This window comes from Toxotes jaculatrix, chromosome 22 (genome assembly GCF_017976425.1).
Source record: "Toxotes jaculatrix isolate fToxJac2 chromosome 22, fToxJac2.pri, whole genome shotgun sequence".
NCBI lineage: Eukaryota > Metazoa > Chordata > Actinopteri > Toxotidae > Toxotes > Toxotes jaculatrix.
Window position 1 is genome coordinate 8456710 of NC_054415.1, and position 12472 is coordinate 8469181.

Consider the following 12472-nt stretch of genomic DNA (forward strand, 5'->3'; position numbering starts at 1 on the left):
GATACAGGGAGAATCACTGATACAAAGCTGTAATTACTTTGTGGGATACTGTTAATTTGATTTAGAAAATCCAACCACCGCCTGAAATCAAGTGAGGCCTTTGTAGATTTCCCAGTTGGGACCCGCTTCATTAAACAAAATGGATCTCTGGGGGAATTTGGCTGTTTAAACAAAAAGTGTCTGAGCGAGACCACCAAGGCTCTGAGGATGAGCTTCTTATTTCTGAATAGACCGTCGGTGCGGGGTTTCTTCACCTCAGAGTTGTGACTTCTGGACCTGCTCACCTACGTTTCATGTCATACTTCCTTCTTCTCATTTCTAGTGTCTTGTCTGGGAGCGGTCATGTTGACTGACACCCAGCCTCCAGGGCCAGCTCCCTCCCCACCTTCAGCTGTGCCGCAGTGCAGCTCGCCTCAAAGTCACAGGGAACAAAGCCCAGGGAATGAAGCCAAACACCAGTTTGAGTCCAGTCCACTGGCACAGACCTTGTCCTCCACACCTCATTTGCAAATGATTGAGAGTTTAACTGTTTTGGTTTAATTATGGTTTAATGTTGAGCAACCTCTGTATAAGTCAGGTTTTTAAACATAAAGGTCTATGAACTTAATGATATTCATTGATCTTTGTCAGTTCTAAGCTTTTTTGATTAATGGCAACTTTTTTTCAGGCAACAGGAAGATTAAGAAGACTGAGGTGAAGTGCCATCTCATTCATCACACCTACAGTGTAAAGGAAAGATAATGAACAATAAAGTTTATTCAAAATAGTTTACTCTTTTGAGCAAACAACTCAAGAAGGCAGAAGATCAGCTTGTTTTGTGTTACAGTAGGAAGTCATTCTGTGTTAAAAACATTTATATACATACATTAACAGTTTAACGCTTTTGCCAAAAAAAGTTTGATTGATCTTCATCCTTCACAATTTTATTTATGTAAATATTAAATTTTTTTCATTGTGGTTCTTACCTGAAGTGCTTAAAAACACACAGCACTATCATTAATTATCAAGCTGCCGCTATAGAAAAAAAAAAAACAAACTAGACAAACATAAAGGAATTATTTAAATGCCATTAACTTTCACTGGTAGAGGGATGTTATGTTTCCAGGAGTTTCTACATTCATCTGTCAGTTTTTCTGAACATGAGGCACGAAGACATCGATCAGAAGTATCTGATTCATTTGATGAAGAATGTTAACAAGCTAAAAAAAAAGTGCTTTAAAGGCCGCATGAAATGAAAAGTGGCCCTTCACGTGTTGTTGACTTTAATGTTCTGTTACCTGTCTCCGTTTCACTACAACACCTCACTCTTCACCTCTTTCCAATATTACCAAAACACCAAATCCATGTATGTCCTTAAGCTACATAACACTATCATCAGCACTGACAGTCAGAGCAACATATTCAAACACAGAGGGGACATTTTAAAGCTCAGCTTCCTGGGTCTTCTAAGGGAAATAGTTTATAATGTTTCATTTGCAGCACTGATGAAAAAATCCAGGTTACAGGAAAACAGTGCTTCGAGTGACTTGTGACTGCAAGTGCTGATACCGTTAAAGTGTTTAAGTGTGAGTTTGGTAAAAAGGATCTTCGGCTCAGTTTCATCCAGAGTTCACAGCCTTTGTTGTTCTCGAGTTAATGAAATCAGTTTTCCTGTACCCACACTGTTGAGAAAGAAGAAGGTGTTAATTCTGGACATTATATTTTACTTGTACTGTAGAGGCTCTTAGAGCTAGTATTTGTAGGATTGGGAATGTTTTACTTTAGTGCCCCCCTGTGGTAATAACGCAAATACCAGGTGGCTAAACTGGTGAATTAAATACCTCACAAATCAATCCTATAGAGTTAATGTTGCCAAATACAACCACACACTTTACAGAGTTAGCTATGTTAGAATAAACTGCATCATATCGTAGCCAACCTTGGTTCAACAAACCTATCTTATGTTTTAACACACGCACAGACATTGGCAACAGATTTCATGAAAACTGACTGACTGAACTGGACAGAGGAAATATGAACCCACCTTCTTGAAGGCCCTATGGAGATCACTGTGTTTCCACATGGTGTGCAGCAGGACACATGCAGCCTGACCCGCTCTGGTTGGTCTAAAACTGGGACACAGAAAGGTGAAATTATTCTGTCCTACATTCTGCATGAACATCTAATATAGCTACATACGTATAACTTCATGTCAGAGGTTTGAGGTATTTTGCTTTTAGATAAATTCTCTCTGAAATGGGATGTGTACCTGCAGTGAACTGAAGGACAGCGGATTCTACATGTTTTAGTTTTTCTTTCCAGATTCCTCACTTTTCTGCTTCTATTCTCTTCCAAGTTATTTTTTGTATTTTATGGTCTTGCACTAAACTTATTCATAAGCATGTCACTGTGTTCTTCAGAGCCTGCTAATCGTCAAAGAGGAAACTGTGAGTGTGGACTAACTCATCATGTACGCTGCTGATGTTGATGATCTTTGGAAGGGCTCCCTGGTTGATGATGGCTCTGACGTTCTGCGAGTCACTTTGACTCAGGTTAATCAGGATATGACACAGAGAAGCCGTCACCTCGGTGGGCAGGTCGGTGCCGGTGTCGTCGTTGGGCAGCATCCCCACCACCTCCGGCAACACCTGCCTCACTTTGGCAGGAAGAAACACATAAAAGATATGAAGTGTGTAAAAATTAAAAAGGTACAGTTCACGGTCCAAGTGGAGACAGAAAGGTTAGCAAACAAATGCTTTGTGGAGAAAAATAAAAGGCTAATATTCAAAATGCCAAAGTATCTTGTGGTTTGAATGGAAAGTTACCAATGTCAGGGTGCAGGTCCTGGTAGCGAGAGAGGTTTCTTATTAGAGATATGGACATCCTCCTCACATCCCTCTCTCCCTCCTGTAACGTCTTCCTCACATGCTGAAGACCATTTTCCCGCCGGACGATGGTGAAAGCAATGGCCTCAGTCACCTGACAGACCACAGTGTGAAATACATGGTGCTCAGACAAAGGTTAAGACATCACTTTGGATTGTGGTAACTTGTGATGGGCATTTTTTAATTATTTATCATAATAACTGAAGTAATAACTTATAATTTTAATAATTCTGTATCCCTGCCACAAACCTAACCTAACTTATACAAACTTACAGTATCAACTACTACCCTACAATCACTGTAGTCCAAATTATCTGCCTCCTCCAACCCACAACTACAACACAAAATAAGTGAAAAGAAAGCTGTCTGGTCAATATGTATAACAGTTCTTTCTCTCTGTTTATGCTCCAGAACGAACCTGTGAAACTGTAAAAAGAAGCAGAGCTGAACTGAAGTTTACATCTGTCCCGTCTTACCGCGCCGTTTCCAGCTGTGATGTTCTGCAGGGCTCCGATGGCAGCCTCCTGGGTGTAGTGGCGCACACTGCGGGCGATCAGTGACAGGTACATGCGGACAGTGATGGAGCTCCACAGCCACTCTATGCCACAGGGGTTAGCCTTCTCCTCCAGCAGAGGGCTCTGTCGCTCCAGATGCTGGGAAGACACAGGTGACGAGATGCAGCTTTCAGATGGGTTCACTGGGTTCATATTGACAACAGGAGGTGGCATACATACAGCTTCTTCTTGCTCTCATTGTGTGTGTGTGTGTGTGTGCCTGTGTGTGTGTCCGTGTGGGCATTTAAAGTTAGTTAACCAGGGGAGACTGGCTGAGCTTCAGTGCCATTCTGCTGCATCATCATACTGTAAATTCACATGATTAGAAAGAATTCACACTGCAGCATCTGAGCAGCTGCAATGCAGATGATTGTTTACAGGGTCTAATGCGCACCCAATGACTTGTAAGGAAGTTTTTAATTAAAATGCATTTTCCAATCTGTAGCATCCCCGTGCTTATTTTTCATTTATGTCTTGTCATGCATGCTAAATACAAGTAAAATTATATCAAAATCCCTCCTGTAAAACATCAAAGTATTTTTATGACTATTGAACTCAGGCCTGTGTATAAAAATATATCTGATCAAAGTTCAGAGAAAATGTCATGTATTTGTTTTGATGTTTCTCTTCATGCAAATAACAACAGAGAGATAAACATGATCACCTGAAGAAGCTGTTTTACAGGTGATTAAACCTGCAGCAATCCAGCAGTTCTCACATAACTGCTGTCAAACACTATACCACATATTTTGTATGGTCAGTGTGGTTATTGTCCGAAAGGGGTTACCTCTGTGATCTTGGCACTGCGAGAAGGAAAGCAGCTGACAGTCTTTTGCTTGAGAGCCAAATTTTGTCGAGATTCTCTGAGGTCTTGGGTGTATTCCCTAGGAAGCTCTGCCTCTATCTGATAAGACAGGTTGTGCAGGATGCAGACACAGTTCTCTGTGGACTTCAGAGCAGATACAAGTATAGCTAGATGTTAAATTATATACAGTATGGTACGTTGTTTAATGCACAGATACACCATATGAGCAGATGTAGAAATTCCTCTTTTTTCCTGTTTGTAAAGCTGCATTTTAGATCAAGTCTGTTGTGAAACCAACTGTGAAGATAAATGTTTTCTCTGGGATGCTCATCATTTTCATTTCACCTCATCATCTGTCTTATAGTCAGCTACGGAGCTCCGGATGTAGTAGACCAGAGAGTCAATGAGATTCTCGCAGTTCCTCATCGCCTTCCTGCCATCTGGACCAGCAGAGCTCAGATTTCTGGAAGCAAAAATTTCAAAGCAATCAAGGTAATGTGACATTTGTGCGTTTTAATCAGATAAGCAGTTTTCATTCTCACTGAACCATATCAGTAAAGTCAGCAATGTTAACAACAAAGAATTCCCACATTGTAATAAGCCAGTTAAGTCGTACAAGTTAATGGATGCACGATTTTGGAGCTCAGGCTGTTCCAAAGCCAGTTGCAATCATTATGAATTATTTCACAGACGACCAAAACATTTTTCCGTAATCCAACTTCTTCCCAAGGAAAATACATACAACAATTAACATTCTAACTCCACACAATGGGTTCTTTGATGGAATATAATGAGAGGAACTCATCATTTTTCTCATCCATGGGGAGCTCAAAAGGGTCTGAGAACATGATAAGGAGAACTTGATAACACTGGGCCAGCGAGGACTGAGTGATTTCAGCTCAGCGGAGCGGAGAGAAGAGAAGAGAAGAGAAGAGAGAGAGCTCGATGAATAATTCAGTCTTTCACTCTTTTCATCCGGCTACAGTTGCCAGGGGAGCAGTGCGTCTGATATCTCCTGCTTTGTAAACAAAGAGATGATATATGTCCACACAAGAACATGTTCAATTAGAAACCAACAATATGATACATAATCTTACACCACAGCAGATTAATCGTGGTTTAACTAGATGCCATGATAGCAGAGTAATTGTACAGTAAACAGGATGGTGATTACTAATCAATTTTGGTGACTAATAAGAAAGAAGTATCTGATTTCATTTGGGCTTTATTTGATGGTGTAGCTGGTAGTCAATGAACTGACTACCAGCTCACAGAATTTGAAGCTCATGAAGAAGCTGCCAGTATCACTGTATATCACTGACATACATTGCTGACAGATGTATTCAGTTCTTTGGCATTTTTGACTGCCTGTGATCACTAAACCAAAACAGGAAAATCTGGATATTTCTTTAATCTATCATCATGTAACTGTCTTTTTGTTTTTTTGTATTTTGTTTATTTGTTTTTTAAATTGTTGGCACAAACTCAATAAAGTTTTTCTGTCACAGGTCTAAAGAGGGCAACGGTTCTTTTCCACAGAAGTGTAGTCAGTGTTTCCTGCTTCTTATTACAGCAGAATTCAAATGAATAACACAGCTTTACAGCATGTAGAGAGACTGTTTACACATAACTCAGCTTGGCAGAGAGACTGTGTATGACTGAAGCTCTGCCATCTGTTAACTCTTGCCCTTTGTAATATCATAAAAATTATTGGCGTATGCTGCACAGTGACCAAAGCATGGGCTCTACTGTGCTATTTATTTCACTGCTGACAAACTGTAAACTTTTAACTTTCTCCATCAGTTTTTCCGTACGTGCCACAGCACAGTCAATTTTTATTCAGGATACCGAGTTATTTATTTGATTTCAAGCAGAGTGCATGAATATTTCTGCACTCAAATTAATTTGGTATGAGCTGATTATCTGACACCAGTAATGGTGTCTGCTTACTCCGATCTATAATCTACACTGCAAAAGCACTTCTGAGTATTTAGTTTCACAGCTAACAGACAAGCCTACCTCAGGCAGCCTGTAGCAGAGTGGAAAACATCAGGATCAGCTAGGAGCTCGTCTTTTGGGTTCTCTCCTTCGGAAATGCCAGAACTGGGCACGAGGACTGACTGGGTGAGGACAGACAAGGATTCTCTGGAGAGGCGCTCCTTCAAAAGGTCATGAGAGGAGAGGTTCCACAGAAGACCTAGGAGTTAGATGGAAGTGTATATATTATTTGCAAAGACGTTTGTTTCAAAATTTTAGCTGGCCCTGTAAATATAACACCCACAGTAGTAAGATCCTAAAGATCTTAAAGCCAATGTGTGTCCATATAAAACAAATAAAGTAACTTGGGTTGACAATGTTGTCAAGTTGTGCAACAATCATTTATTAAAAGTAGAAAATGTGGTTTTAAAGATCTGAGCTCCTACTCATGTAGCAAAGTAAAAACAACTGACCAGTGAGTTGTCGTCTCATCTCCACATCGCGGCTGCTCTTCAGTGCACTCAAAATGGTCGCCAAGCCATCATTTTCCTTCACCTCCATTTTGTTTTCGTTGCTCTGGTAAACAACATTGCGCAGCGCCCCGGCGGCGACACGCTGCACCTCCTCATTGTCACTGTGGAGGAGCTGCAGGAGCTTTCTGATTCCACGGAGATAATACACCTGGAAACAAGAGTGGGTCATTGACTGACAGATTCCTAAACAGACAGATGCAAACATAAACAAACATCATGAATATAAGCCATGATATTCAGAAAATGTTATCTGATAATCATTCATGGCCACGTAATCTGTCAAAGACTTTTATATCAACATGAAAGGGCTAACGTCATTTCATCACATTATTAGATAAGCTGTTTTATTGTTCCTGATAAACCACCTATAATACCATATCAGTGTCTCAGAGAACTCTTTGCCAAAAGAGTATAAAAATGTTTATCTGCTATACTGAGAATATGCACATTTCTAAAAGCACCAGAGCAACAACTGTGCTTTTCTGTGTGGAGTTTGCGTGTTTCTCCCACCCACAATAATATTAGGAGTCACTGTATTAAAGCCTTTAATCATTACACTGTGGTCCAGATCTTAACCCTCTAGATTATCTTGTCTGCTGGGAGTACTAGTTTGAGATCCCATTAGCACGTTCCACCAAAAATGCCATTTTGATTTTTTTGAGAAGTGCTGCAAATGAAAACTCTCCTCTTAAAACCAATCCTGTTCAGAAAATTAATGGCTGTTCCTGACACAACAACTAAGGAAGACATGAGTACATTTCACTGTACCAACAGGTACAAGGTACAAGGGCGAAAAAACTCAACTCGAATATTTGGTAAGCAAAGTTAGATTTTACACATTGAGCTGCCAACAGATTCTACTCTGAATCAATGTGAAATGATCCCATGCACTGCATATGATTAAACATACCATCTTTTTAGCTTCGGGGCTCTTGAAACATTGATTCTGTATGTGGCTGGCTGCACAGATCAGCGTTTCCTCGTCATCCTGGGTCAACAGGTTCACGGCCCTCTCTAACGTCATCTCTGGAGGCTTGTTCTGTGATGTCCTGAGTGAAGAAGACAGCCATACATGAGGAAATGTACAATCCACGAATGATTCAGAATAAAGTTCATGGCCTGAGTCAAACATCAGGACAATGCACGAATGTATTCAATTATTAAATGTGCAAAGTGAACACAGAGAGAATGAATGCAAACAAACACACAATCTTACAGTGTCATGACATTCTGTGCCTGTATCTGCTGACCAGGGAGTTCTACCTCCGTCTGCCCACCCAGGTCCACCTCCAAACTGACGACCGAGGGTGGGTATGAATTCAGTCTGTGGGGCCCTCGGCCTTCCCCCCTGACCTGAGTCAGCCAGAACAGCCCTTCTTCGGGTTGAGTAGCACCAAACATCATATCACCACTGTGCATGTTGTTGTGCATGCTGTGTTTCTCCTGTTTCACAACAGTTTGGTTATGATTCCAGCGAGAGCCGTATTCACCACTCTGCCGAAACGCTGGATTTGAAAACGTAGGCTGCTGCCCTGCCGTCTGTCTCAGTGACCTCTGGCAGAAGCTCCCACGTGCAGACGTGGATGCCTGTGGCCGGATGAAACGAGGTGCCTCTGAGAAGGCGTAGCGCTGAAATGATTCAGACCCAAATGAGTGGTCCAGCAGAATGTCCCTCCTCTGTGACTGACTGGGTCCAGGGAGGGTGTATGTCCCAAAATGGTGTGTACTATAATTGAAGCGACGGTGAGGTATTGGGCTTGGTGGTGGAGACACTTCCACTCGCCTGGAAGGTCTGGAAGGTCTCTGCACATGGCTGCTTGAAAGAGAGCAGTTGGTGAAGGCCAATCCATTCACCTGTGAAAAAAAAAAGAGTGACATATGTATTTTGCTATTCCTCTGGTTGGACTTGTTTTACACAGCATGATAGTCCAAAAAGCACAGTACTATACAGTAATTACCCGTGTAAAAGGGAATTATGAAGCCTTGTACAGTTAATGAGTTACTTTAAGTTATACAATGCATTGAAAGGAGCTATATGTAAGATTCCTCTTCTGCCAAACATAGTTTCTAGTTGGGAGCTGGTGGTGGTGATAGTGGTCATTTGCCAAGGGCTCCAGCCATAATTGTGTTTACAAGATGAGGTTAGAAAACACCCTCTGGGCAGCACTGCTTCTTCATCATGCATTAAGTTTTAATAAAACACTGTTTTATTTTACCACTAATCACTTGGGATTAAAACTAAATAAAAATAAATTAAAACTTCAGTTTATTTTATTTTGTCAGCGTCAGGGCTCCATAGAGCTGGAGTAAACACTGTTAAAATGTCATAAATTGTGTCAAGATAATACAATGATTCATTTGTCAGGAGGCTTTCCACATTAAGCAGCTTCAGATCATTTGACTACATTCAAATTATGGCGCACAATATTTAAAGAGCAGCGTGATGAACATCTACGAGTTGATGCACTGCTTTTATAATGGACAGGTCAGATCAGGTCAGTTTTAACTGAACAATGACAGATAAACCGTTCAGTAACACAGTATGGAGAGGATAAATGTCACTACATGGTTTACGTGTGTGTTGGTGCATGCATGAGTAATGAAAGAAGTAAAAGTAAGCAGACGTAAAAGACCCTTACCTTCACGTTTTGTAAATATCCATCTGAAGCATCAAAGCTCTTGGCTCTGTTTTTCTGTAAATGGACACCTCCTGAAACAAGTTGAAGAGGTTTTGTTAGAGTGTCCAATTTCACACTGTAATTACCTAAAAGCATGGCAACACCAACACTTCCTCGGGTCACAGGTGTGACTCCCACCCTGGCAGGACGCAGTGTGTACAGTACACAGTAGAGTACACACTCAGTGCTGTCTTTGTAACCTGCAAACCAAATGTCGTGTTCTGTTCATTTGCATTAAGAGGGATTGACGAGAGGAAGGCAGAGGAGGCGGCAGTGAGATTAAAACAGAGACGTTAAATCTTGTATATGTCTATTAGTTTAGTTTATCATTAACTGACAAACATGTCTAGTACATTCGGTGTAAATTATATCTCCCCCCGAAGGCACAACAGTTTCTTTTTATTTCAACACCTTCCCTCAGTTTAGTGTAACAGGATATAACTAAAGAACAACACTAAGTAATTTAGAATCAGTGTAACACGTGTGTATTGTCATGTAGAGCTGAAACAATTACTTGATTATTATAGATTTCAATCACTACCTTGATCTAATGCTCAAATAAGAGGATTTGCTGCGAGTTAACTGAATATTTTTAAGTTTCAGACTTTTGGTCAGACAAAACAAGCCATAAGAAGATGTCATCTTTGGCTCTGAGAAACTATGATGGACATTTTTTTGACCTTTTATAACCAAACCATTAATTGATGAATTAACATGTGGCAGATTAACTGATAATATGAACCAAATTTATGCTGTTTTTCATGTCACTGGTTAGTCAGTCTTTGGGGGATGAAAGCACAGGTTTTAAAATGTCTTCACTCCTAGTTTTGTTCAGGAATTTTATCTCTAACTCTTAACAGTCTAGTCAGGAGGAAGTCTCTTTCACTCTTCCTTCCTACATTGTCTGCCAATATGCTAAATCATCTTGTGCAAATACATATAAGAAGCTGACTGATGGGCAATGATAAGATCCTTCATCGATGCGTCAATGCTGTCTTAAAAATATCATGATGTTTGGTTAATGACTGACTGGAGTTCACAGATGACTCACCTACATCTACCTAAGAATGAGGGCATAACCCCTGGGAAAGCTGGGAAGTGGGTGAGACATTAAATTCAAGCTTTGTCAGGTGTCACTTTCATCAGCCTTTAGGCGGAATGATGAAACTGCAGGAACCTGTTGGACAGGTAAGCTACTATGCAGCATGCAAACCTGTCACAGCAAAAAAAATTGCTTGTATTTGGTCTAAATGATAATAGACCTCCAGTAGGCTACACTTCAAACAAAGGCGCCTCATAGTCTAAGGCAGTGTTCCCAACCTGAGGATCGGGACCCCTTAGGGTGGTCACAAGAAAATTAATGGGACAGGAGAGAAGACAAATATTGTTCTGCTTCTCAAATGTACACATCGTTCCCTGTTTTTTCTTTAACTTTGGCTCCGTATGTAAAATAATCAGGCCTCTAACAGCTAGGAGAGGTTGTATCATAGAAAATCCCTCTTTGGTTAAGCTGCTCCCAACTCATTAACATACTCATGCTTCATTTAAAGCCTAAAAATGCTGGGGAGTATTTTTTAACAGTGTGGTTTAAGAGTCTTAACACTGTGGTTCACAAGATAACGTTAAAAAATAGATATAATTTAAGAGAGACAATTATTCTTTGTTGTCAATATGAATAGTGGGAGGGGGGACAAATGAATGGCCTTGGTCTCCAGAGTGCAACACCCACAGTAATTACCTTTAGTATTATTATGTTGTGAATACCTGTGTAAAATATCTGAGAGCCACACACTGATTATAACCATAGAGGAAAACTTGAAACATTACCATTGGACACACTCCTCTTCGCCCTCCGTGCAAGAGTGAACTGAACTTGCTGAGAAACCCGCAGACGCCGGTCGTTTGAGTTAAGTTTCGCCAAGGATATTGCGGTCGGCTCGTCCGGCAGAGCCAGACTGGTGTCGTCCAGCACGAATGAGTCCCGAGCAGGTAACGCTGATTTAAAACACACCTTGTCCATTGTGAACAAAACCCAACGCCGGTAGGAGTTCAGACCGGTCGATTCATCTGACCAGACGGGGACTTCTTTTCCTGGATGAATGTTGTCTTGCTTTGTTGTCCCTCGAATCACTCAGGTGGGTCGACCAACGTACTGCCGGGGGGGGGGGGCGGGGCTTGAGGCGACGCACCTGAGGTGTCAGGTGTCGCTGCTGCGTGGGTGACGTAGCTTTGCACTGAGTGTGGAATGTAACCAGAATACTCACTTGTATTGGAGTATTATCAATCTGTGTTGCTAATACTTTGAATTACTTAAGTATAGGATCTGTGTGAATACCCCTCCAACACACCAGATATTTTGTACTGATGCTGATACTGATTTATGTATCAGACGCTTTGGTGCCTTTCAGTATGTAACAGACTTCTCTGAGAATCAGTAGTTGCCTGTATGATTAGTTTGGATCGCAGCACTACCCTCTGTGGCTTCAGTTGTAAGGGGAAACTGCAGCCAGACACAAGACCAGGTGTGTCTATCCAGGGAATTGAGCTGCTATCTGCACAAGTTGTTTTATAGCCATTAATATTATCTACAGTAACTACCAGACATTTATGATAAAGTCTATTTTCATTTAGCAAAAGGCCTACACATGTGGCTCTTTGTGCTGTTGACACTGCGATACAGGCCACTGTTTGTTCCCCATATAAGAACAAAGACCAACTTCTAATCTATTTAACTCTATTGTTGCGATATTATAATAGGTTCAGTTATGTTACTTCCAAATAAGGATTAGTGAAATTATAGGGGGATTTAGAGGGTTAGTTCCTGGTCTTGAAACTGGTCCCAGTATCAAAATGTAGTTTTACAGCCCCCTGTCATCTGATACTGTGCAAACTGTCTAACCCAAAAACGTCAGCTAATAAACGTGTAACATTACAGATGCTAATCCATGCTGAGAATGGTGGGTGGGGGTGGGAAGTGCCCCACATTTGTACCCTGGGGCCCTGTGGCAGGGCCCCCAGGGTAAACTGTGATAAGATACATGAACATTGAACGACATCAGCA

At 41.1% G+C, this 12472-nt stretch overlaps 1 protein-coding gene across 2 annotated transcripts; it reads right to left on the reverse strand.

The window, feature by feature from the left end:
- Nucleotides 1–560: 560 nt before the first annotated feature.
- On the reverse strand, nucleotides 561–11546 carry pkp2 (plakophilin 2). Of its 2 annotated transcripts, none has more exons than XM_041030572.1 (13): nucleotides 11239–11546; nucleotides 9373–9443; nucleotides 7950–8587; nucleotides 7644–7782; nucleotides 6674–6881; nucleotides 6243–6420; nucleotides 4569–4686; nucleotides 4206–4367; nucleotides 3341–3517; nucleotides 2805–2958; nucleotides 2443–2635; nucleotides 2024–2111; nucleotides 561–1661 (listed from the first exon to the last, which is right to left on the reverse strand). In XM_041030572.1, exons 1-13 carry the CDS (start codon nucleotides 11429–11431, stop codon nucleotides 1599–1601), a joined length of 2382 nt encoding a protein of 793 aa, XP_040886506.1. In that variant the 5' UTR covers nucleotides 11432–11546; the 3' UTR covers nucleotides 561–1598. The 2 variants fall into 2 exon arrangements, 1 of the variants encoding a protein (XP_040886506.1); XR_005893000.1 differs by having other exon boundaries at nucleotides 1613–1661; nucleotides 2565–2635.
- Nucleotides 11547–12472: the final 926 nt, after the last annotated feature.

Coding starts and splice junctions, on each gene's coding strand:
- pkp2 (XM_041030572.1), bottom strand. CDS start 11,431: ATGGACAAGGTGTGTTTTAAATCAGCGTTACCTGCTCGGGACTCATTC. Junction 6,421..6,673: donor GATGAGACGACAACTCACTG/GTCAGTTGTTTT, acceptor TCTAACTCCTAG/GTCTTCTGTGGAACCTCTCC. Junction 4,368..4,568: donor ACTATAAGACAGATGATGAG/GTGAAATGAAAA, acceptor TCTGCTCTGAAG/TCCACAGAGAACTGTGTCTG.